Source organism: Epinephelus moara, chromosome 24 (genome assembly GCF_006386435.1).
Source record: "Epinephelus moara isolate mb chromosome 24, YSFRI_EMoa_1.0, whole genome shotgun sequence".
Taxonomy (NCBI): Eukaryota; Metazoa; Chordata; class Actinopteri; order Perciformes; family Serranidae; genus Epinephelus; species Epinephelus moara.
Window position 1 is genome coordinate 34297111 of NC_065529.1, and position 27056 is coordinate 34324166.

At 40.2% G+C, this 27056-nt stretch overlaps 1 protein-coding gene across 2 annotated transcripts in view; it reads right to left on the reverse strand.

Annotated features, from left to right (window-relative positions):
* ppp1r16b (protein phosphatase 1, regulatory subunit 16B) overlaps positions 1-27056 on the reverse strand; it is a 150142-nt gene that overhangs the window by 6446 nt on the left and 116640 nt on the right. For both annotated transcript variants that reach the window (XM_050038967.1, XM_050038968.1), the window contains exons 5-10: positions 25683-25786; positions 12567-12691; positions 1613-1738; positions 1438-1513; positions 893-1022; positions 314-452 (exon numbers count right to left, since the gene is read on the reverse strand). In XM_050038967.1, coding sequence (XP_049894924.1) covers positions 314-452; positions 893-1022; positions 1438-1513; positions 1613-1738; positions 12567-12691; positions 25683-25786 — 700 coding nt within the window. The remainder of the gene's footprint in view (positions 1-313; positions 453-892; positions 1023-1437; positions 1514-1612; positions 1739-12566; positions 12692-25682; positions 25787-27056) is intronic.

Here is a 27056-nt window from a genome sequence, read left to right on the forward strand (position 1 = left end):
GCATCCTGATCAGATGCCCAAACCACCTCAACTGACCCCTTCTGACGCGAAGGAGCTCTACTCTGAGCTCCCTCCGAGGCTGAGCCCAGTCACCCTTTTGAGGAAACTCATTTCGTCCGCTTGTCACCTCATTCTTTTGGTCATTACCTGGAGCTCTTGACCATAGGTGAAGGATGGGACATAGATGGACTAGTAAATCAAAAGCTTTGCCTTCTGGCTCAGCTCTCTCTTCACCACAATGGTCTGGTACAGCGCTGCACCACACCGCCTAGGAATTAACTAGCAGCAAGAATAAAATAGGAATAACACATACCACATGGTTATTCTCCTGATCAGACTCTTTCTCCTTTTCCTCCTCTTCCCTCCCTCCCCTCCACACGATGGCCTCCGTCTCGTACTCTTTACGGCACAGGTTGTGTCTGTCAGACAGGCTGGCTCGCCGCACCACTTTTCTGTAGAGACACGAGTTTCCAGTGAGATAGAGCAAGTAAGAGAGATACATGCCAACAAACATAAATACACCATTTTCTAAATAAAATATACAATCTATACATTTATTTTGAGAGCAATTTAATTTGTCAGCAATTAAATTTTACAGCTGACGATAAAGAGAAGCCAATCTGCTCATCTAAAAACATTTACAACATCTCTACACAAGACAGAATTCAGATAAAAGTCTGCACACTGAGCTGATGCCTTCCTTTATCGACAACAACTTCTGTAAGACTGAAATACTTATATATTAAACTACATTTACTGGGAGCTGTCGGTATAGTGCACAGATTTCTTTCTGACTTGCCTCGACTTGTCTTTGAGGGGAAGAAAAGTACATAAACAATGTTAAATACCATGTGTAGTAACGCTTGTAACACCAGCAGATGTCAGCACTTACCCACGACTGCCTGCACTCGACGTTCGCCTACACAGTGAGGTCTTGTGTTTGAGCTGTGACTTCATGATAATGTCATGTTTGTGTTTTAGGTCCAGTAGGATGGCTCTGAACTCCTCATCCTCACATAGATCTTAAAATGAGAAGGATGGAGGACAGGAAATGTCAGCACTGTTTTAGTTGGGATTTATTACTCTCTTAAAACAAATACAGGGTTGTAAAATGCATTTCTTTAGATATTTATTATTCTTTTGCTTTTATTTTCCTCATACTGATTAACATATAATAGAATTGTGACATTTTACTATTTACACTCCATCAAGACTGCCAAAAAATGTAAAATTTAACATTAACTAATGTAAATAGCACAAAAAAAAGGTTTAGATTCGTCTTAACAAGATGTAAATTTAGCATTCAAACAGAACAAAGCCGTGATGTAAAACTTTCATTGACCGAACAAGCTGGAAATAAGACCCTGCTGAGAAAAGACATTTGTTTCTTAACCCCCCACCAGGAGTATTGATAAGAGTGTTGAGGGGTAAATATACCGATGGGGGTCTCGTCTAGGAAGGTCTTGGCATTGAGACTGGCTCCATGAGACACCAGCAGCTCTGCCACATGCATCTGAAACAACAACAGCAAATCACATTAATGGCATCAGAAACCATTGTGTGTGTATGTGGGCGCTTATCTATTTCCTGTTTCCTGTTATGTTTACCTTACCTGACCCCAGCATGCTGCAGCGTGAAGCGGCTGCCATCCATCTGAATCTCTCAGGTCCATGCGAGCTCCCCCCTCCAGCAGCTGCTCTGCAGCCTGCACGTAGCCATTTGCTGCTGCGATGTGGAGCTGTGAGGGCAGAGCAGGAACAATGATTAGGTTTTTCCACTGCACAGGATTTAGTTTAGATATGCTCTGTGCATTAAATCCAGTGTGGATTTCACACTAAACCCACAAGTGAGATGACGAAGAATAATGTACGACTACCTCAAAAATGCTGACCATATCAGACATCACATTACACCAAAAAAAATCTACATCAGATTTTCACATGTCACTGGTCATTAGTGTTTTGTCAGATGAGGTCCACAACCTTATAAAAAGGCTCTGTCATCATTTGAAGCTGATGGGCTGCTGGGTGCAGCTCGAACAGCTCTTCTGTAGTTTGTTTAATAAACTGCATTAACAGTTAGAGATAAAAACTGATCCTGCTGCACTGAGATGACCCACTCTGCAGGTCAGAAACTCACTTTTATGAGGAAGTAATTATACCATCAGTTGAGAAGCATGAATCACTGCACATCTTTTTCATCATCATATCTGTTCAGTCAGGATATTAAATCCAGCACTCAGTAAGGCTGGGTATCGGTACTCGATACTTTACCGCAGTGACCCAATACCAAGTAGTATTGAAACTTCCCCAGTCAAACGATACCCACATTCGATCCTTTTTTTACTCAGATCTAGAATAAATTGACTAAGTTGTATTGTTTTGCTTGCAGCCAATCATTGCAAGCCTTCTTTAATTCAATGCAATGTGTGATTGGCTGACTACCGCAGCAGCTAAAACCCAAACAGTCCACCAAAATCCTTTTGAAAGTATGGCTAGACTACACGCCTGTGACGTCTGGTGGCATTTTATGCAACTGAATGCTTCCGTTCACATGATCTGTATCGAATGAAGTAGGAAAAAAAGGTCTCAAATAGGGCGGGACGATGCATCAGTATTGTATTGATATTGTCATATGAGACAGGATATCGTCTTAGATGTTGGGTTAGATATCGTTATATCACAATTGTTGTCTTTTCCTGGTTTTAAAGGCTGCATTACAGTAAGGTGATGTAATTTTCTGAACTTACCATATTGTTCTAGCTGTTCTATTATTTCCATGCACATTTCTGATGATTGTTTATCGAATATCTCAATGTGTGAATAATATGTGAAAGCACTAACAGTCAACTCTACAATATCGATATTGAGGTATTTGGTTAGAGAATACTGTAATATTTCCTTTCCCCCATATCGCCCAGGCCTGGTATCAAATGAAATAAGCTTCTGGTACCTGTATCACTTCCAGGGTAATGGTATTGGTACTCATTTTTTAGTTGGGTTTTTTTTTCAATAACAATATGTTTATTATAGTTCTCAATTTATTTTTCCATCAAGAACAAGATTCAGTTTAATCACAAATCAAACATCTTCCTCATCTCCACTTCCCATCCAATCTTTGCATTGAGGAACTCTACTTTCTGTAAGGCTCAATGAGTATATTATAAACATAGGTTAAGAGTTATGCTTTTCTTGCATCATAATATCTTCTTGGAAATCCTCCAGTGGAATAAGTTTGTGTACCTGTAGATACTTAAAAAAAATGAGCCACTGGGAGCCCAAAGGAGGATCTCAATTGTTGAGAGGTTCTTAATCTTGTACTCCACCCCCATTTTGTAGCAAAAACACCTAAAATTATATACCCAAATTAAAATGACTGTAGCTTCTGAACCGCTCTGACTACATGCATGCATGAGGTCTTGCCAGAAAGAAAACTCTCTGAAGTTTCTTGTGAAAGTGTAGTGTAAACACTCTAGGTGATACAGAGACAGAGTAATGGGCCTCTGAAGTCAGTAAAAAATTTAAGATTTTGCCTAAATTAAAATAAAAAATGTTTTTCAGGATGAATAACTGTCTGTGGCTTCATCTCAGCAGGTAAATGACACTGTGGGGCTGTAGGCACACTATCAATGAACATTTGTTTAAAATTTGAAGAAGACTGCTCAAAGTATGACCATTGTACAGTGTTTTTTCCATGAAAAGATCCAGGCGGAGCTCCAAATGACAAGTCGCTCACTCCGCTTCAAAACAGTACTATCAGTGATCAAACAACACTCAGCCAGCTTCAAACATCGTACCTTATTGAAATCAGGTGTGATTATGATAGCTGATGTTGTTTTTGACACAGAAACACCATAAAATATCACCAAATAAAGCCATATATTAAACGTTAAAGTTATGATCCCACTTTCTAGACGGTATATCTCAGCCAAAAATAGTGGTAGGAGTGAGACTCTTACCTTTAATAAAAGATCTAAGCCCCCGCTAACAGCTCCGCATAAGATCGCGAGTAATCCTTTAACTTTTCCCGTTGAAAAACAGCATGACATGACTTGTCACCGCTCATCGCGATTTTGGATTTTGTGTGTTTAGCCTGCTCTGGTGCGAAATACGTAATGAATAAAAGAAAAACGATGTTATTTTCGAAAAGCTGAGAGCCTCCTGAATCCGGCAATACCAAACATCACATGGTTTGATGACGTAGTGTGCGTGTTAGATACCATTTAACAGAGGAGGAGGGAAGCGAGAATGTCGGCGTCCTGGCGGAGTTAGGTTAAGTTATTGTGTTCATATAAATGTCCAAATGTATGTACACCTCTATTATACCAATCTTGTGTGGTACCATCCCTCAATGCCCCCGGGTAAAATGATATGTAGGTTTTTGAAGGATACCCAGCCCTAGAACTCAGTCAGTCCAAACTCAAGTTAAACAGCCAAACACTGTTCAAACCCACAGCTCTTTACTTTAAATTTGAGTGGAGACACCAACGTTTCCAAAAATATCAGGGGGTGAATTAGTTAGAAAACTGCTAAATGCTCATTACATATTTCCACAAGCTCAGCTGACATCTTAGACAGAAGTCTAAACCTCAGAATGTTCAATTTACTATCATAGAAACCATTAAATATTCACTGTAATATTTCGCATTTTTATAATAATAATAATAATTTTATTTGTTGGCGCCTTTCTGAGCACCCAAGGACACCTTACAATAAAAACATACAAAAATACCAATAATACAACATTAAAAATAGATAATACATGACAGAAAATTAAACCGGATAGGCAAGTCTGAACAGATGGGTTTTAAGCTGTGATTTAAATTGCATTTTTGGCATTTTTGCTTTAAAGAACGATCGTAATTGATTATGAAAACTGCTGCTGATTAATCTTATAGCGACTTATACTCATATATTCAAAGAGGAGCTGCAGACGCTGATACAAAATCTGTATAAAGTGTTTGTGATCCTGTTGATGATCCTGGTATGAAATTAAAGGAGAAACTGTACACACTTAACTTTAAAAAATGTGTTTTATGCTAAGACTCCTGTTAGGTATTAATACATGTTAAGTGAAGTGTGATAAAGGGTTAAATTTAAGATTAACAATTAGTGTTGTTTCCATTTTTTCCCTAGCCTGTAAAGCCCTGAGAATCTGTCTGAGAATCACACACACATAATACGAAGCTGATGCCAGCCTTCATTTCATCCGTATCAGGGATGAAGCCTGATGATTTCTCACTCAGGTTTATTTGGTTGCTATGGTGATAACCTTAGACCCCACTCAAACTCTGACAAGGGAGAAGAAATACATCTTGGTCAACCGGTGGCAACGTGAGCTTCCACTGACGAGAGAGAGAGAAATGTACAAAACATAAAATCCAACGTTATTGATCCTCATGCGGAAATGATGATGTATTGTAACTGGCAGAGGAGAATGTGCACTGCAGGGGTTCACACACATGCATTTGATATAGTGCTGCGTCTCATAAAGAATATCACTCTGTAACAACTCACTGAAATAAATCAAATGCTACAGCAGCAGGAGTACAAAAGGCCAAGAGAAACCAGGACTTAAAACAAAAAACAAATGCATGGAAATAAAACAAACGGTGACATATAAAAGGTAATTACAGGCATTTTTGTACCACAGTGTTTTTCTCTGTCTCCTAGAAACTGGGAGGTGTGCTAGAAAAAATCTATAAAGAATAGTAGCAATTTGAATGCACTAGGTATCTTTTTAAAGCAGCCTTTTCTGTGAAAGTTCAATGTTTATAACCCACTGTGAGTGTATCTACAACAAAACATCCCAGAATATTTGGAAAGCAGGATGTGAAGGCTGAATCCAGGCTTTACAGCACAGCAGTAATGTCAGTAGCTCCCTGATCTCTGAGCACCTGACGCGTTAAAGTGGATCTATATCCTGGAGAGACTGTCTGAAAATGAGCACCATTATCCACTTTCTTAACGTTATCACGTCTCCCCTCGTCTCTTTGAAAGCCAGCTTTTCACTCCACCTTCGAGTGAAGCAGTTTGGATCAGTTATAAACACTTGATGTAGTATACACTTGAGATATTTCAGTCTGGACACAAGTGGTGGACCGACCGGCGTTTGCATCCTCGGCGCCACGCTGCCTGCATGACAAATGTCAGAAATCACAGGTTTCATAATGTCTGCAAAGCGTCCTTGTGTCTGTAATGAGCGATTTAGATTCCTCACACAGTATCACTGACAGCCTGTCTGAGGTGTCCCCTGCCTCTTGCCCCAAAGCGTACTGAGATAAGCTCTCTGTGTCTTATCTGCTTTTTGGCGTGAAGACGTGCCGGTTAGGTAAACTGGAAATTTTAAACTGCCAGTAGGTGTGTGTGTGTGTGTATGTGTGTGTGTGTGTGTGTGTAAAAGCCCTGCGAGGGACTGATGACCTATTCAGGATCTACCATTCTGTCCGATACAAATGTATTCAGGGGCAGACTGCAGCCCCCTGCACTGTGACTGAACAGGATAAGCGTGTTTAGAGGATGGATAAATTATTGTACTTTGAATTCCCCCTGCAGTGATTAAGGGAGGCTCAACAGCGTGATATGGGGCACTTATCTAAATGTTATATACATAAGCTTCATTGTAGACTGTTATTAGGTATAATTTTGCTATTTAGATGACAAAGCACACTCAGTTTAAAGCAAATTAAATACATGAGTATTGTTGAATGCAGAGCAACTTTTTTTTTAGGATGAGATGCTTTGGTTGCATCTGGTTGCTATGATACATAATATCCATGGAAGTTAAATTGTTGGCACAAGGTACCTGCTCTGGGTGAAGGGAAGGCTGAAGCATGTGGGGAGAGAGGACAGACCAGCTGTTCTGTGTGGGTTTAGTAATAATTTGTCCTCTTGTACATGTAGGATGTGACTGTTGGTCTTTGTGGTATTTGTCCTGCCGAGGGGCTGCAGCTTTTACCCAACGATATTGTATTTTTCAACTCTCGGAAACCAGAAAAAAATGGCAGAGACTGCAAGCAATGCATCACAGTGCAAAATAGATGCTCAATGCCTCAACATATTTAAGTGTTAAACAAAACAGAAACATAGCGGTTGTGGCAGTTGTTTGCCAGCCCCTGCAGTTGGCTTGTTAATAGCACAGTATTGCAGTATTATTGAGACGGCTCTACTTCCCTACAAATAATCACTATGGATGCATGATAACGTCCATACCTCATCGGTATCAGCAGATAACAGCTTTAAAATGAAATATCTGCTCTTATGGCTAATAAGATGACACTTAAATTATTATTATTGCGGCTTCAATGATTTGAAATGGGTCACATTTGCCCTGTTGGTGACTGTTGCCAGGATCATCTCAGGCTGAGTATAATCCAAGCTTTTTAAACTCTGAAGAATTTTACAGTTTTGTTTAAAATGATACATAAAATAGATATAGTATCTTTTACATGTATCCTAAGTTAAAGTAGTTTTCTTATTTTATAGTGAATGTGTACATTTGGAAAAACATTGTATTCTATATTTGCAACTGTTGGAGGGTAAAAAAAACATGACGGACACTTAACTAGATCATTTTGTGATATTATTTATATATCTGTGGGATATAACGTGTACATAGTGGTATTTTTTCCTTATATATTGTTCACAAGTAGCTTTGGAAAGTTATCAGGGTACACAGGTACATATATATATTTTTTTTTCTTGATCTATTTTATTATGTATATGGGCTACAGGTGTGGCATGTCACATGAGTGGCTCGGGACGCACTATAGGTATTTAAGATGGCGACTTTCTGTCATGTATCAGAAGGCTGAGGAAGAGCAGTGTGGCTTTAAACTTCACTCTGTGTTTAAATTCTTCTTAACAGGAACTACTTGATGTGTATTTGTGTTTTTTACTTTAACAGCACCTACTCCATTGAGAGGTTGTGATGTGTTTGGTTTTTGTAATGTTTTTGATGCAGCTACCAGAGGGCCATCATGATAAGAGTGGGCATAATAATCTGTTGATTCCAGTACAGGAGAGAATTTACGTTCTTGCAATGAGGTGGAAAAAAATATGTGCGTATATCTGCATAGGCAACTGGCAATATTGAGTTGGCATATCAGACACTGGCAAAAATCCAATATGGTGTGTCCTTAATAATCACAGAAACCACTGTAACTTCAACCAACAAATTATTATTATTTGTATTTATTTATCATTTCACATTTATTCTCGAATGGTTTCAATCCTTTCAATTTCTTTTCGTATCCTATGGTAACTGCTTGTTTTAATTTTTTAAAATCAACTAAACTTGTCTAATTAATTCTGCCTGTTAATACAAATAGTAATATTCCTTTACATGTGAAAAACATATTTTGTTTATTAACACAAAATAGGAACAAACTGTAATCTGTTAGTGTCATTTTTACAGTGTTTTTGATGTAAATTGATCGTTTAGTGAGTACCTTGTTTGTGTCAGTTTTTTTGCAGTGAGTCAAACCAACATACTGCAGGCTGAACTTCCTCTCTCCTTCTTGAAGTGATTTATAATTTGTTGAAGTGACAGAACTTCATGAATTGTTGAACAAATTGTGTCTCCTCTCCGAGTCTGATCAAACGGTTTCCAACCACCAGAGATGAGACTCATTGTTCCTGCGCATCAAAACAAGGACAAAATGTATTTCCGTGGAAAACAAAAGATTAACCTTACATAACTTCCTACCAGTTACAGGTCTCTTCTTTGCCAGAGATTTTAATAAGGCATGCTCTAGTTTGCTTCATCGTGCTCGAGCGAAGATTAACAGGACGCATGAAGCGAAGGGACAAGCAGCACGATCGCACAATCTGTGGTTAGACTTTAAGGCTTAACAGGGATATTTTGGGCTACTACCATGTAATGTCCCCTGGCTATTCTCATCCAGTGATCTGTCACGTTGTTTCCCCCAGTGTGGAGAAATCCCTGATACATAATAAAGACTTCATTAAGGCATGTGACATTATACGCTCTACTCAGGAAATTATACGCTAACGATTTTTGTGACCTACTTGACTTTTTAATGCATCAGTGCGCTGAACTTCTCAACTAAACAAATTCAGTGACCGCAGTCGGTACACTTTACACAACAATACCAAAACAAATTACTTATTCACACAGGACATGAGCTCTGAACAGTCTCAGGAGAACTGATAGTGTGAGCAACATACAGTCCATGCTGTGTCTCAGCTGCTGTAGGTTGTGTCAACAATAAAACAGCCCCAAGTGTATCATGAATTTATCCTCTCTGAATGTCTCACCCCACCTCAGTTAGGCTTTTGTCATTGCTCATAAAACACAGACATCTTCACATTCTGATTTTTTTTGTTGCCATATTTGTTCATTCATGACTCATCGTGTTTGAAGTTTTTATGTTTTGTTTCGATGCATTTATCAACACACATATTTTTCTTCTTTAAGTGCTTTTAGCTTATTTATTACGCTCATGGTGAAGTGTGTTTCATTTTGGATAGCTGAAACTGTCTCGGTAATAAAGCCCCACTCCAGCTAGTGTTACGTCCTGTTTTTCGGTTAACGTTATTCTTCAAACAGAGGGTGTGGGTGTGGTTAATAGTCAGGCATGATCCAAAGTAACAGCATGGATATTAGCATGGCTCGCAATAATAGTTTTAAGTTGGATATTTGACAAACAATCAAAGGCAAGTGATGTTGGCAGTAGGAGGACAGTAAAGTCACCTCCCAGCCCTCCTGTTTACTTCTCGGGGGTGGCGCAGACCCTCAGCTGTACTATGAATAAAACTGCGTGCACATCTGCCAAGTTGCAACATCCAGGGCTGAACAATGCAGCCCACAAGGAAGTGCCAAAAACTGCAGTTCTTTTAATGTCCACTTGAGATTCACCCTCACTCCTCCTCAGCTCCAGCCTCTTGTCCAAATATGGTCACTTCTGACTCCAAAAAACAAGATGGCACCAATTGCCGAACTTGAGGCTTCAAAACAGGAGTCCACAAACCAATGGGTGAGGATGTAGTAGCTACGGCCAATATTTTTATAGACTATGGTGTCTGTGTAAGTATGTCCAAGTCTTCTGAGAGACGACTGTTAGCTTAACTATTTACCTGACAGCTGACTGGGGCAACTAGTTTGTTTGCTTGTTTCCATAACAACAACAAGTTAAGGGTATACAATTAATAAATTGTGGGTTCAAGTTTGTAAACAGTATCGCCAGCGTAAGTGAAAGTCAACCCCAGATTCACTCTAGCTTTGTCTGCTTGGCATTTTGCCTCGCCATATTTACATTTTTCTAGCGCTGCGTCCACGATGTTTGTAGCTTTCTCTTGGATGTGCTACTTAGACTCTGGCACCTGGTCGCTACCTTTTTATAAATCCCAACAAACATATTCCACGCCACATCTGCTCCATTAACGGTCTGCATCCATTACGTCTTCATTGTAGCTAACATACAAGATAAGTTCAATTTGCCGCTCTGACGCACAGAGGCATGACAGTGCACCTACACAAGCTTGGAGGATGACATACGACCTTCAGTTTCTACTCAAGTCATACGTCATCTTCCCCTTTTACCAACAACCTCCTTTTTCATGCTTGAGTACAAAATTAAGTTATTTGTCAAAACATATTTGGCAAACAGTGTGGCTAATCAGCATCGTCAGGAAATGACTCATATAAATATGAAACATCATGAAATTGCCAAAAACACCGGAGGGAGGCTTTAAATATATTTCCGATCTGATCTTGCATCAGTTTATGTTCAGTGGTGAAATCCTGCTTTTAGGATTCTCAGTCACCTCATGTGTTAATGTTTTCCCTAATGCATGCATATGAATTAGTACAAGTTTATTCTAATCTACTGTTACAAAGCTTTAAATTATGACTGCAGGTGTATTTAGAGCTCACGGACGGATCACTTTAATATCTGCACAGCGTTTTGAAATCATAGAGCTGATTCGTCTTTAAGAAGATTATAATGGGTCCCTAAATGCCTGATTAGCTTTAAAGGTTTTATAGCCTCATGAGCCGGTGTTGCAGAACGCATAATCATTAAAAGGTGAATCTATGATAAAGATGGGCCTCTGAATATTTATGCACCCTTTCTTTTTACCTCTCAGGGCAGACCTGCGATGTTTGATAATTTTATAAGTGTGTGTTTCTGCAGCACTTTTTCCACACAGAACACACTGATGAAGCAGTTACTTGGCCGTGTTTACAGCTCTGTAGTGTTTAGTCTTGTATTATTTTTATGGCTGCAAGTTAATGATCAATGATGTCTAACAACTAACTTTAGGATCATGTCCTGTCTTATTGCTATATAATTCATATTCTAATACTGGCTGGTGTAATAAACCCTAGTTTCTGTGACAACGTAACGATCACGTCAATGCACTTAAACCGCATGAATCTATGGACGCAGCCTGTGTGGTGTCAGTACAGGCTGCTGGTGGTGCAGCTCTGTCTTTCTCTCTCTCCATCCGTCCGTCTGTCCAATTCTTGAGAACCGATATCACACTAATAACTTGAGGAAATTTCTTAATATCTATAAAGATTTACTTGGATTCAACAACTAACTGATTTTGGGGGGTCAAAGGTTAGAGTCTGGTCAATTTCCGATTAGGGTTGCAGCGATATACTGGTTTCAAGGTATACCATGATATAAAAGTTGACTGTTATCATACCGTGTAGGTATAGGTAAAATTCAGTATACCAGTCTGGTCCAGTCTGGCTCTTAATATCTATCCGGCCTGAAGATTATTACACCATCCTAACCCTATCAAAGGTCAAGGTCAGTGTGACCTTGCATCTGTCTCATTCTCTTGCACCTGATATCTCAATCCCCCCCCCCAAATTTGACACAAACGTTCACATGGACTGATGAATAAACTGGCTAGAATTTGGTGGTCGAAGGTCAAAGTCAAGGTCAGTATGACCTCACAAAACATGTTTGTGGCCATAACTCAAGAATTCTTCCGCTAATTCTGACAAAACTTCCCACAAATGTCTGATAGAATAAAATGATGACGTGATGACACTTTATATCCAAAAGGTCAAAGGTCAACTTCACTGTAACATCATAATGTTCTGCATAAAACAGTTTTCTGGCCATTGTTTAACGTCACATCTCAGGAACAGAAGGAGAGACATTTGGTCAGATACTACATTAGTGACACTAATCTTGGGTGTCCACCTTGAAACTGCTGATTGTAAAGATTTTCTGTGCTGCTGAGTTTTAAGATTTGTGTGAAGCATTGATGTTTTCACAGACATGGATATGAACTGTATGGAAATTTGACTGGCATACAACCACAAGGCGGTAATTCTGTTTTTACCCTGTCATATGAACTTTTCAAAAACAAACTCAAACTTTTATTGCACAGTGTTAATGCTCTATTTGATGTTTTGACAGGTTCTTTATACCCTGGTCCTAAGAGAGGAGACATTTTAATTCAGCTATATATTTTTTTTTATAGTTGAAATGACGATAAACTTGAACTTTAAAAAACACTTTAGTCAGCTTGTTTTAAATGAGGTTTATAGAGAAAAGTGGAAACGACCGGAGCACAAAGACTCACCAGCGTGGCTCCCTGAGAGTCCTGTTGGTTGACCTCCTCTCCCTGTCTCAGCAGTTCCTGAACGTCCCCCAGCATCTTTCTCTCTGTCGACGCTCGTGTCTCGTTGATCATCTCCTGGGTGATGCCTGTCAATCAAGTGTAAAAGCAGAACCGCAGTGTTAATCACAAGGACGGGCAGTTCTTCTCCTGACAGCCTTAATATACAACTGCAGTGTGCTGACAGGGCCAGTTCATCACTGATTTGAGGCTCATGGAGGAACAGAGAGGCAACTTGGCTGTAACTGAGCAGGGACACAACATAAATATAACGCCACAGAGAGAGCTTCATTTTCTAGATTGACAGCAACATATTTTTTAAATTACAGTGCAGGGTTTCTGTAAGCAACAGTTCATAGGTGCCATGACACAAGTTTGTCAGCAAGTATTGAAAATTTAAGGTTTCGAGGGAAGAAATAAGTTTTGATGCATAAGCAGGAGCCACGGACGGTGCATTCCAGTAACTCCAGTACTGTTTAATGTGCCAGGAAATATTATAGTATGTCCAAATTAGGGATCGGCATTTGAAGTAACTTCCATGTTTGAGTGCTTGTATTAAATTATTTTAGACTACTTGAGTATCTGCAAAATAAAAACAAAAAATCAGACTTAATTGGAATCAATTGGCCAACAACTGAAAATAAGTGCAATTTGAAATTCATTTATTGAATGACCAGGTTACAGTTAGCCAATTAAAAGATAAATTCAAAGTTCATATTTGGAAAATCTGCAAAATTTCTGTCGCAGCCGTCTAACATAGCCTATCATAGGTTAGACTGAGTGCTGAGGGACTGTCTCTGTAGCCCGGAGCAGCTCTCCTCCCGGTCAGCTCAACGTCTGTCTGGTTAGCACGAGCTAACACAGCAGCAGCAGCTAACATCCGACACCGAGCCATTTCACAGTCTCAACAAACTCACAGCAACACCAAAACGGTCCGACTCTGTCGTTAAATCCATTAATAACCGTTAAGTAATGTTAGCCATATGATGCTAACAGTTAGCCCTGTCACTGTGTGCGTATGTGTGAGACTCTCACCAATTGCCCGGTGCGGAGCTCACACTCCCACAGCAGTATTCTTATAATCATGTCCATATATGGGAGGTTAGGCAGCAATTACTCTATTTGTTGAACCAATACTGACATCAAAATCGAGTACTTACGTATTCATGTTATGTCAAATGCAGTATGCTGAAAATACCAAGATGTCCTACTGAATCCAGTTGCATTTTGCAGTATGTAAGCCTGCATGCTTTTCTGGCTATTCTGACCCACAATCCTCTGCACAGCTGAAGATGCATCACAGCTACTGAGCCGCAGACAGATGACAGAAGCCATAATGACACATGACAGTGCACTTCAGTTTAAATACTACTTTTTTTGTGAGTGTGTGTATTATTGATACATTAATATACTGTTGCTGCACAAAGCTACGAGGATAACTGAGTGCAAAAGTCAGTATATTTTGTCACATCTCTTAGGTAACGTTAAGTGAAATGCTAAGGTCAGCTGTGTTCCAAATCGTACACTTTTTCCTTTTACTTTATGTTCTGCGCTATGGACTGTGACAGATATGTGAACAAAAGGGTCAAAGTTAAAGGCGCAATGTTACAATGAAGTAGTTTGTCGCAGTTAAATGCCTACTTCATCCAACTGTGCATACATTGAATTTAGCATGAATCCACAATGGTCACAATGAGCCAACTGGCCAAACTTAGACATGAGTAATTTATACTATTCTAAATAACATTACAAAGATAAATTGGTGATTAAAGGAAATAAGTTTACTTTCAGATAACTATTTCAGTGTTTCCAACTTGATGCACCAGAGCTGCCTGCTGCAAAATATTTGAAATATCTGAGAGAAGTCAACTTCTGTCTGAGAGGCAAACATTAGTTTACTTTCATGCTGTGTTTTGGCAGAGAGTTCTGTGGTGTTTGGCCCAGTTGAAGCTCAGGTGATTCTGTCTGTCACAGCCACTCTAAATTCCTCCTTTAATCCATCACCTCACTGCCAGGTACGACTTAATACTGTGACCGCCACACTTGACTTCTTCCCCAACAGCTCAGCAGTAATGTCCCGTACTGTCCAGCAAATTTAAAGAAATGTCAGATTAACAATAATGAAGGCAGCCTGTCAGTCAGGACTGTGGCTCTTACATTCTCAAAGTGTGTAACTGAATATGTGGGAAACTCGAGTGAAGGAGGTGCATGACGTCTAAAACTACAACAAAGTTTAAGTATTGTTTTTTAATTTATTTGTCACTTGAAAGGGTTAACTATCACACCAGCTGGAGATAAAATATCACAGCTAGAATATTCACAGGAGTTAGTGATTCGAAGGTGCTTCTTTTTTGTGGAGTATGGAGGACAATCTCCTGAAACTGCCCAGTTTCACTTGAAATAAAAAGTAGAAGCAGACAGCATCACATGACTGTGCATACGTTATAGTCAGTATTTCAGGCCGACAACCTTTCCTGTGACACCGAGTTATAAATTTAACCTGGGCGAGTATACACAGAGCTAATGTCAAAGCCTCCAGTCCGCCATTTTAAAGTCAAACTCCTATTTCAGTGTCACGTTCTTGTTCTGGCCATGGCCGATACCGACATGTGATGGCCAGTGATTCTGAAAAATGCTAAGGAGGTAAAGTCTCTGAAATCACATTCACAGCTGGAGGGCGCTGAGAGGCGCAGTAATCAGGACGCTGACAGTCCCCTTTGTCGACTTAAATGAAATGCATCCCTGCAGCTGCTATTCTCTCCTGTGTTTTCTGTTGTTTCTGCCAGCAAGCATCCCTCTCTTTGGTTTCTGTCATGTTTTGATTTAGCTACAGTGCTGCCCCACTTTAACAACACCCCAAAGGATTTTAAAAAGTACAATACAGCAAACATCCCTCACTGTCACACTATAATACATGTAGTAGAAAGACTGTCTGTATATAAGGGCTGCATGATTATGGCCAAAATGATAATCACAAATATTGTGATCAATATTGAGATCATGATTATTTATCATGATTATTCATTTATATTGCTCTGTCACATTTAAATAAAAAAAGCACCCTGTTGTGCTACATTCCTGCTAATGTACAAATCTCTGCATGAAAATAAGACTGGTCCTTGCTCACAGTGAATCTCCGGGAAGCAAAATATAAATTCAATTGTGCCCAAAATGTAGGCTAACTAAAAATAAGTATGCCATCACAGAATACAACCGAATGAAAACAATGTGTAATGGACACATATCTTCGGCCAAATGTGATTGCATTGGTTATTTCAGTCTGTCTTCAGTGGCAGGTTGGAGACAGTGTCACTGTTATGGATGTCTAATTGACGCTGTGTGAACAGTGGATGCTGGATTCAGTGAGGCAGCATTAGCAACATTATTCTTCTTGGCCTTCATGCATTATCGTTTTGCAGTTTGTGATGTTAGCTGTGTTGCTTTGCTGCACAGACTCTCATGCACTTTGTAGGTATGATTTGTTCCTGCTTAACATCACTTAAAAATCCCAAATACTTCCAAGCAACAGATGATGATCAGTTTCTTGCAACTAGCTCTTCACCGTTTGCTCCAGACATAAGATTTTCATTTTGCCCGCCTGATCTCTGTTGACTCTCCCGGACTAGAGCTGCAACATTCAGGAAGGTTTTTCACAGGCTGCTGCTGCAGGGTGCGCATGCAGCAGCATGACAGCTAGGGCTGGGCAATATAAAGATATTACATCATTATCTAGATATGAGACTATATATCGTCTTTGATTTCGGATATCATTGTATGGTGATGTGGCATAAATTATGTTTTTTCCCTCGTTTTAAAGGCTGCATTACGGTAAAGTGATGTAAATTTATCAACTTACCAGGCTTATTAATTTGTTTAAACATTATTGATGATTATTAATCAAAAATCTCATTGTGTTACTATTTTCTGGGGGACAAAAAACATCAATAGCTGTCCCAACACATTTGGTCGCATCAGAGAGGATATTTGGACAGAAATATTTTTATGTTGGATTTTGTCTCGCCGAAAAATATTATGATGTAATTTTCAGGACATATCGCCCAGCCGTAATGACAGCTGACATGGCTGTTCGTTTAGTAAACGCTTGATTTGATATTAAGCAGAGTTTTCTATGAGCAGAGCATCTTAAACGTCAATACCGCAGTTGATCATGTTCTTTTAATTGTGGGAAGCCAAAATCTTGATGGAGATTAATTATTAATTAACTGTGCAGCCCTGCTTTCGATCACCACACCTAAGAAAACAAGAGCTATTCTTAAAACTCAAGATCTAACTGATCCCGGACCGGTTTTCTGAACTAAACTTCAGCTATAGCTGTGTCCTGCAATCACAATACTTGATTTTTTTAAGACTATGATTCACTCACGGATGGCTATATAGTTGTGGCTAAATGCACAACTGGATACACTACACCTAATGCCACACTCTCCTCTGTATCTGTAATGACAAGCTGCCAATGCAGTGGGTGTTTCAAGATATCTGTTGACTCTGTAAAGATTTTAAGTCTTACATGAGGAATATTTTAGGGGAGTTTGCTTGATTGACAGCTGTCTCAGCCTATCAGAGTGAGTGCTGCTATTTGGCACGCTCTCATCCCATTTTAGATTATAAGACTGTAGGGCCATACAGGGCCAAAATAGCAGAGAAATGCATCCAAATCGATTTAGGGTGGTCACAGAGGCTTATTTTAATCACTGATTAATCTGTTGATCATTTTATTTTTATCTCCTTTGGGCCTGATGTAATGTCTGCAAATGACTTCTTTTGTCTGACCAGTCCAAACCTCACATTTAACCAGTTAGAGGCAACAATTTTTTGGTATTTTTTCTGAACTACTCAAACAATTATTCAATAAATACTTTTGAGAACTAAATCAAATCTTCCAAAAAAGACTGACACATATGGGCGACATCACCAACGCTGAAACTCTATAATCAACAGTCTATGATCTTAGTCTTCAGGTGTGGATTTAATTGGGGATAACAAATGACATTGGCTGTGTGGTTTTTCACTGGTTCAGTTCCTGGTAGATATTTCCCCGTTATCACTGCAGCTCATCACAGATGAACTGGGCTCAGCAGGGGAGGATCAAGGAAGAGTGAGATCAGTCGATGCTGCATAGCAAGTGCTCTGTGTGTGTGTGTGTGTGTGTGTGTGTGTGTGTGTGTGTGTGTGTGAGTGTCGGTGAGCCCATCCCTGCGGCATCTCTGGAGAGAGAGAAGTCTAATCCAGCAGTACAGTACTGAGAACATTACGGGAGCAATTAGCAGCGCAGCGCTCCCTTTGATCGGCTTAATAATCATTCTTCTCACCTACTGTACCGCTATCTGCATTCTGCGGCTCCAGAGATCCCATTGTAAACTGAGAACCTCATTTTTGGCGGTCTCTGTTTTCCCTCTGCGAGCCCCCAGCCTCTCTCTGTCTTTCCAGTATCATCTCACATCCAGAATGCGACCCACACAATGTGGACTAATGTGCCCTATCTGCACCGGTAAAACTGTCACAATGATTAACCTGGCATTTCTTTACAATACAGTTCTTTTCATAACAGAGCTCCCATGATGCTCTTCAGCAGCACCTGGCCTCCACAGTTCTCTGCTGTTTACCACAGGGCAGCTCTACTGAAGCCCTTGGGATCTGCTTTTATGATGAAGGGCACCTTGACCAAGAAAAAATCCAGTATTTTTCAACCTTCTCTTGTTTGTTCTGCTACTTCTACATGTACACACTCTGGATCAACAACGACCCACAGCCACACACACCTGTAAACACATAACATAAATAAGACACCTGGTAAGTCTGGTTGGCTGCAAGTTGATCTGAAAGTAGACTCATGGAGTCAAAGTGAAACCAAAACTTATGGTCCTGTTCCAGAGGAAAAAAACTAAACTCAAAAATACCTGACATTTGTAACAACACTAATCACTAAACATGCAGGCTTGGAACAGAGCCTTTCTCAGCCCTTATTATTTCTAGCTCAGGGTGGTAGCTTTTTCAAAAACAATCTAATACCGTTGTTTGTTCAAAATTTCTGGTTTTAGACAAATTTAACAAACAGCATTACCCATAAGCCTCAAGACGTTTGAGCACTAAATGTCAAAGCTCATGAAAAGAAGCAAGTCAAGAAGCAGCTGTTAGTTCAGACATGTCTGTAATCACAGCAGGATTTAGACAGCAGCGATAACTAAGATATTAAAAATCTGACAGAGCAGAGAGCTTTTATGGACACTGACAAAACCAAGTTATGACGACATAAGTATCTGCATAAGTACCATGCTAGTAAATTTTAATGGGAGTTATATGTTTCGGACTTTCTTGTGCTCACAAAGTAACTGTTGTTTAACTTGGTTAAAATCAAAGGTTTTGATTTCTAATGCCAAGTTCTGAGGTGGATGCCAATGTGTCTAAGAATATGGGAGGTAAACGCCAAGAACGCACTTTTTTCAGGTAGACTGATGAAAGAGATGCTGAGTGAGAGACTGAACTGAATTACAGAGGCTAGTGGACTGTCTACCCAGTTAGCTACCATAGCTAATCCAGGGGGCTAACTCCTGTGTTTGGTCAGGATTAGAGTCAAATGTAAAACTGAGGTTTATTAGGAAAGCTTCAGGGGGCTCACGCCATTTGTTCTGACACACACTGTTTTGCCGGAGTAAAGGCCTTTGCACACCAAGACTGTATTTTTGTCCGAAATTGTCCTCCATTCAAATATAAATACAACCTCACATTGTGTCAATCATGTTTACACACCACAACTTCTGTGCGCTGGAAAAGTTTATGGAACCGGTTTGATTTTCTGCATATTTTTTCCTTTACAGAGTTGTTTTAACAAGATGCAATGAAGAAAATGTGGCATAATTTGGAGGACAACAGGAGAGAGGAACAGGGCAGAAGTGGACAGGTCGCCAGTAAGAAAAAGAAGTGGAAATATATGGAAGCAATGTCCTGCCTGAAATCTTCCACGACAAAGGGAAGGTAATGTAAGCCTTTCAAGAAATGCCGTGATGCTAAATGCAAGGGCAGATATGTTGGGCACATGTGCACAGGCATGGGCAATGTGTCTTTGTATTTTGTCATGTACAGCAATTTTTTTTGCCAAAAAATATAACAGTAAAGTGTGCAAAGTTTCTGTGCGTAGAAATCGTGTGATTTTATTGAATGACAGATTTAAAAACATATGAAAAATACTGACTTGGTGTGTTAAGGCTTTAAGCATTTGTCACATCTCTACAAGAGAGTGGAGAGAATTTAGCTTTTGAGAAGATGGACACAGCTCTCATGTTAAATATGAAGCTAAAGCCAGCAGCTGATTAGTTTAGCTTAGCATAAAGACTGGATACAGGGTAAACAGCTAGCAGGGCTTTGTCCATAAGTAACAATATTCACCTACCACCACCTGTTATGTAAACTGATAAAAACGTTGTGAGACTTTTGTATGATTTGCACAAAATCAGCCGAGAAAAAGTCAACACAACTCCCCCGTGAAACAGCCAGTGTTTCCTCTACATTCATTAAAGAGTGGTGGACCACCACAGTAAGAACATTACCACCACAGCTAGATAAAATGGGAAATTATGACATTATTATCCAGATAACAAAACAAACAAACAAACATAGGCCTAGTGCATCAAAGCAGCCTCTGAATCATGATCTAGTGACTGAATATGGACTGTATTCGGCTGCAGCCACTTACAGCACTAGACCCAAAACTAAGACCAACAGAGATTGAACAAATACCAAAAATTTCCCCCATGCCACTGCTGCTGCTAAACAAATACAGAGTGGCATCAATCTTATTATCTGACCCCTCACCAGAGAGCCAAAAAGCATATTTCCCAAAATGTTGAACTAGTCCTTTAAACCAGCCCCATTTCAGCAGCCGTCCTGTGCCTTCACACCCTGGTATTTCAACACTCGGAGCCCCTGCGGCCACAAATGTCTCTGCTCTGTCTCCAACTGTGCGTTCACACGTTTGCCTGTAGATGTAACTGTTTATTAGAAAACAAAAACAAAACATTGACAAGAGCTTCTGTTGAGGAGGTGATTTAACTGCAGTGTAAATAAAGCTGTCTGTCATCTCGGCTCTCTGTGTCACTCTTTCTTCCTATCACATAAACACTTCTGAAACACAGCGTGAGTTTCCCCCCTCTCGCCTCACTGATGTGCATGTCGGTGCTGATCTCCTTGAACTCTCTCTGAGTCGCGTCACACACACACAAACTGTGCAGACTGCGTTTGTTTACAGTGATACTGCATGAATATACAGTATCCCAATCTGCATCCCGTCGGGAGTGAGAGAACTGTGAATATCTCCGGGCTCCCCGAGGTGTCAATCCTGAAACCGTGCGGGACACTAAGTGCTTTCTGAGGTCACAACCCCCGCTGCCATCTCCCTCAACAATCTGTTCCTGCAGTTGACATACTTTCAGGACTGCCAGAAGCTACAAACACTCTTTTATCCTGCTGTTAAGGTTAAGGAAGTTTTATCGTTTTTGTTACAAGTGAGAAAAGAGTCGGGGGTTTAAGACAAATGTCAAATAAACAGGGGCCTCATTTATAAAACTCTGTGGAGAATCAACACTAAATGTTTGCCTATGTATATATGAGGAAATGCATGTACGCCAATAAATATTCCGATTTATAAAACCGTGTGTACGCCTACCTGTGAGCAATTATCCTTTTATAAATCCCGAATCAACTTGTTCGCAAATGATCAGCCTCATATCCCGCCCCTTCACGCCCACAGTAAACCATCAATGGTTAATGTAAAGCACCTCATGACATGAGTCAGCTGATCATTGGTTCTTTACGGTGAATCATGGTAATGACTGAGAGGATGACAAAAAAATCCAAGATGATATATAGTCTGATATCTCAATAACAATATAATATCTTCACATTGCCCAGCCCTAGTTGCTGCTCAGGTAAATGCAGCGAGGTAAAGGTGGAGGCAAATAAACCTCATCATCTGGGTCATCTTTGCAAATTTACACAAATACACAATCTATATGTACATGTGCCAGGTCAGGTGACTGCAGAAGCGGAGTGTGTGTGGTAGCACTGCCGTGTCTCCAGTGTGCTCTGTGCACCTGATAGCACTGTCATGTTCCCTGCAGCTATTTGACACACAAAAACTATTAGAAAACCAAAATAGTGCTTGGTGATATATGCACAGTATTAGAAGAACAACTGTTTTCTGCAATTATTTAATGCTTGTTATCTTGGATTTCTATAACCGACGATGATAATCAGTTAGCCTGGTTTATGTGGTTGAGGGGAAAATGACTCAGTATATTCAGGCTTCATATCAGAGAAAGAAAAGCCAAACTTTGCGAAATCCTGCCACCTGCCGCAGCCTGGCATCATCCAGCTGTGCACGGTGCTCTCCACATCTGGCCATGAGTGTTAACACCATACATCCGGCCCTGACCCTCCTCTGCTCTGGGGTTGGCGAATGTGATGGTGAGACGGCGCTAATTAAATACTGAGCAGTTTTTGATCTGAGATTTGAGTTGACTTTTATCTTTTACAATCAAAAGGTGCTTATGGAAAAGTTCTGGCTCACAAGCACAATAACACTGCTTCATTTGAATGTTTATGAAGTAGATCTGTTAGTAACTTGTGATACGAGGGGAATTTAAATGTGTGAGAGAAATCATTACACATATAATGACTCATCTCACATTTAATTTCTACAGTCTGGCTTCAGTTCACCACCTCACTATCTGCATCTCCAAAATAATTAAATTTGCTTGTCAAAATTTTCTGTAATCATCATTCAAACCAGAAGACCCTAACTCTATTTAGCCAGTTAGCACAATAACAACACAATCCGATGTTGAAAGAGCAAAGAATATTTACGGTGCACCAGTGAACAATAACACAAATCATCATTAACTGTCTCTACTGAAGAGGTCAGTGGCTAAAGAAAAACAATCTTACCTTATATATTAAGTTTGTTTTGGTCTCACTCGCTCTTCACTTCAGCTTTTTGTTTACTTTCCTCACTTCCGTTTCTCTTATTGTAAGCTGAACTGAACTGCCAATTAGATTGATTGAATTCAACAACGGAATCCACTGATCAGCGGAATAAAGGCGAACTAGCGCCAAAAAGGGCCAACACTGCGGTACACACCACAGCAACATGGGACACACCACAGCAACATGGGCCACAGACACTCACCGACGGCCCAACGGCAGACCACTGGCTTGGCGTGTCAGGGCCTTCACGCTTTACAGTGTAAATAATCTCCAGAGTTTTGGCTGAAGACACGCCCAGTCACTCCTCTATGCTGCGAAAGTGAGAAAGGTGCTTCAGTTTGTGACAAAAGCTGTCACCTGCCACCAGATCAGCCAGTAGCAAAGTTTGGTTTTAACAAGTAGAGGCAGTCCTTATGCATATTTATAACACAATATGTGCAATTCAAACACTTTGCACTAACTGTCAGGACTTAGAGCTGAATCCGTCAACAACACGATTACATACAGATACACATTGGTTTCAGCAGCCTCCAGCTCTTTAAGAGATTGGAGGACATTAGAAGTGTAACGACTGGATTTAACGCTGTGTTCATGTTATAGAAAATAATTTGCAAGTAATCTGCAATAGCAAACCCGGCTAATTAGCTTACTACTTATAGTAGTTACAAAGCATTACTTTCAAAGCCAAGGAGCTTAGCATTAATCAACAGCATTAGTTTATGGGGTTATAGGTTACATTAAATTAGCGACTAGAAAATCCACCATGTAGAAGCTTGTCCTGGATGCTGTCAATGTTTGGGCTAACGTTAGCAGCTCTGTCCTGTGCTTACTGGAATTTAAGGAGGTTTACACAACAGCAACCCCGGCCAAGGTCACGTTCTACAAACACATGCGTTAGTCCTCATCCTAAAAAGCCTTTTCTCTTGTAACGTATAATGTCTAACTTCCCAATTTGTTATCATACTAATAATACAAGGACAAACTTTTTTGACCAGTGCTCTACAAACTGTTGCAGACAGTGACTTTTTAACCTGGGACATGCAGCCTCAGTCTTATAGCACAATATGTACATGTATGTATGCACATGTATGCAGCCATCAGGTGCAGGTTTCAGAAGAAGATTCTCATTTTAAAACAACTTAGTTTAAGTATAAAAAAGTCAGCTGTAGACTGCATATTTAACCAACTCATGGAGCTAACATTTATTAGCTAGCTACAGCTGATAAAGCCTGTCAGAGTCAGATGGCAGCGCTAGAAATGAGAAGCCTGCTTTTGTCTATGTCTTCTCTGAAACCCAGGACCTACTGTATTTGAAGAAGCTTTATACAGTATTCACAGTGAATCTATAGGCGCTCTTGGACTGAAGGATCTTTTTTCTAGTTCTCTTATTTCGGAGAAGGTATTCTTTCAGCACAAGAGTAATCTTGAGAGACAAACAGCGAATGCTATTTTTAAAAACCTATTAACCATGTTAACAGACAACACAAAACACATACAACAGCTTGTAAGGAAAAAATGGAAGAAAACATGGACAAATGGACCAACAGTGAAGTCCAAAGTTAACCAAGCAAGTATGCGACTGTTATGCGGTATTTTGACTTTTCAGAGTGGAAGTTACCCTCCATCAGCCAGCTTACAGTACACCACTTCAGCGTTCCTGTTAGCAGTTTGTATGCTAACAGGGGAAAAAAGCCCCTGAAGTTCTCAGGGGAGCTCCCCAGTGGCCAGTTTCTCTCAAGGAGTCCCCTCAAGTGTTTGGTCCATAAAACACCTTAGGGTCCATACACATGCCATGATTTTTGTGCCCTTGAATTCATGTGTTGTCAATGTAGATGCGCGGCAGGCACGCTCAAACGCCAGAGCGACACCATCCCAGCGTGCACGTGTTCCCGAGTGCCTATATTTCAGGGCGCGACAGTTGCGCCCCAAGATAAGCAGAGTTCAACTTTTGGAGCGCAGCAGCACACACCGCATATCATGTGATGAGGAACAACCAATCACAGCCGACAGATATCTTTTCCTTCTTCCATAAATATCAGTCTGTGATAAATACGGAAAAGTTGATCATTTTGCACGGACGACATGCCCACACTCTTAAAAACAGCGCCAGGAAAAAGATCAGCTCTGCACTAAGGATTTCAGGTAAATAGGCTATGATACGTTGCTTGTTAGGATTGCTTGGCAACTTCAGACGCAATCTGCTGTGGCATGTGTACCAGCTCTTATGGTCCTGACAGAGCTAACCGTATTTACCAGGGATGGGAACTGGAGGATGGGCACTACGCTTCTGCCATCACACCTTCCTGATATCAGTGGTAACTGCCATATGAGTGCAGTGCAGAGCTGCAGCGATGAACTAGTCGGTGGGATACACATACAAGACGCACATTTACTAACATAAATGCACAGCTGGATTGTCTACCACAGCAACGACAACCCACACAGAGGTAGCGTGACTTCATTCTCTGCTCAGGACACCATTACTCCACTATATCCTTACATAAATAGTTGTTTGCTGCTTTCTTAATGCTCTGAATGTCGTATAGAGCTCTTTTAAAAAATGATTATGAGATGCAAACCTGCCACTGTTATCACTGTGAACTGCATTATGTGCCAAGCGAGGACAGAAAGTTTGACAGGTGTAGCAACAGTAACTAAGGGGGACGGAGTTTAGCAGGGACAGATTTACATGTACATCTTTAAAAAGGTGCATGTGGTCAACCTGGATCCGTCTTACAGCAGTATGACTCTCAGCTTCACAAGAACATGATGTACAAGAACCGTAAAGGTTAAAAAGCCTCTAACGGTGAAAGAGTAGCTGGTACAAGTTCAATCTAACTGGCTTAATATTGAATAAAGTACACACAGCACACTCCGTCCAGTGACATGATTATGGGTCATGGAGAAGCTACATTTTCTCAATCTGTGTGCAGACGCTGTAATAACGTCCCAGACTTTTCCAAGGCAGCACAAAAAATGTCCTTATAAACCGAGAGCTACAGCTGAAAGATTCTGTCCACGGCCCCTGATGTCTGCTGTGACAGACAGCGAGTTCTACCTCTTCAAACATTTATACTCTACCTCTGTTGGCCATCGCCGTCTCGATAATGTCCAGTGTTGGATCGTCTTCACACAGGTCGTACGGCATGTTCCCATCAGAGTTGACTGCCAGTAGATCTGCACCACTGTGGGAGATGAGCAGATAAATGATTAAAACCTCTGGAATATTACTTTTGAAATGTGCAACGACGCCAACGTGAAGATTACATGAGGAAAAGATGTTTAATATATCACATATAAGAGCATAATCTGTGATCCAAATGAGCACAAAAAAGAAATAAAAAAAGCATTAACTATAATTTTGTGCTGTTTTCAAATAATTAGTTTGTTAATATCAGCAGCGCTTCTAATCATCGTAGTAAAACAGGGCTGTATTTCATATTCTGATCAGTGGGAGACCCAAAAAATGCTGGAAAAAAGTCTGCTCTATAAGTCAAAGTCTTGGGCGAGTCTTGGACAAAATAAATCTCAGTTGGAGCACTAATTGATGATACTAATTAAATTCTTTCAGTCCAGAACAAGTTGGCCTGCATTATTCAGCCGTTTTTAATCATCAGTAATTTCACTGTGGATAATGAGTCCAAGAGATATGATGAGAAGCTTGACAGGTCCCGCATGTCAACAGATGGCAGCAGTGTGTCTGAATATACTGTGTGTGTATGTGTGTGTTCCTAGGTGCTGCATACAGGCTCTGATTGTCCACAGGCAAAGTTTGTGTACATACAATCTTTATCTTTAAATGCCTGTGTGTGTGTGTGTGTGTGTGTGTGTGTGTGTGTGTGTGTGTGTGTGTGTGCTCTTATTTCAGAGGATCTAATTAAACCCTAATAAACATGCAACTCTATACAGTATTTATCCCACATGTTCAGGTATTAATGTGTCCGTGGAAAGAAATCGACCGCACATGAAGATGTTTTTGCCTCTGGAGAACCTGGGTCAGTATTATTGAATTATGAATAACATTCACATAACAAAGGCGGCTAATAGTAACTTTGTTAATCACTACACACCCTCGGGCTGCGAGATAATTCAATATTACCCTCTATTGACTGTGATGATGTGATATCATGTTTTACCAAATTCTGCCGCCTGAATTAATGACTCCAAGCAAATGTAATTAAAACTTTAGTTTGTCTGATGAAGTTCAATTAATTGTACCGAATACTTTACATGCGATTATCATATACTTGCCACATCACGACATATACTGATATCAGAAATGTTAAATAATACCCTGATACTGATCTCCAACAATATCTGCCTGCCATAAAAAGTCCTGTTTCTTTCCTACAACTGGAAAAAGAGGGAAGACATTACCATTCCTGCACCTCAGCCTCAGCCCATTTTCTTGTTTGTAAATTATGTTCTTTATTACAATGTAATGTTTTTTCTCTC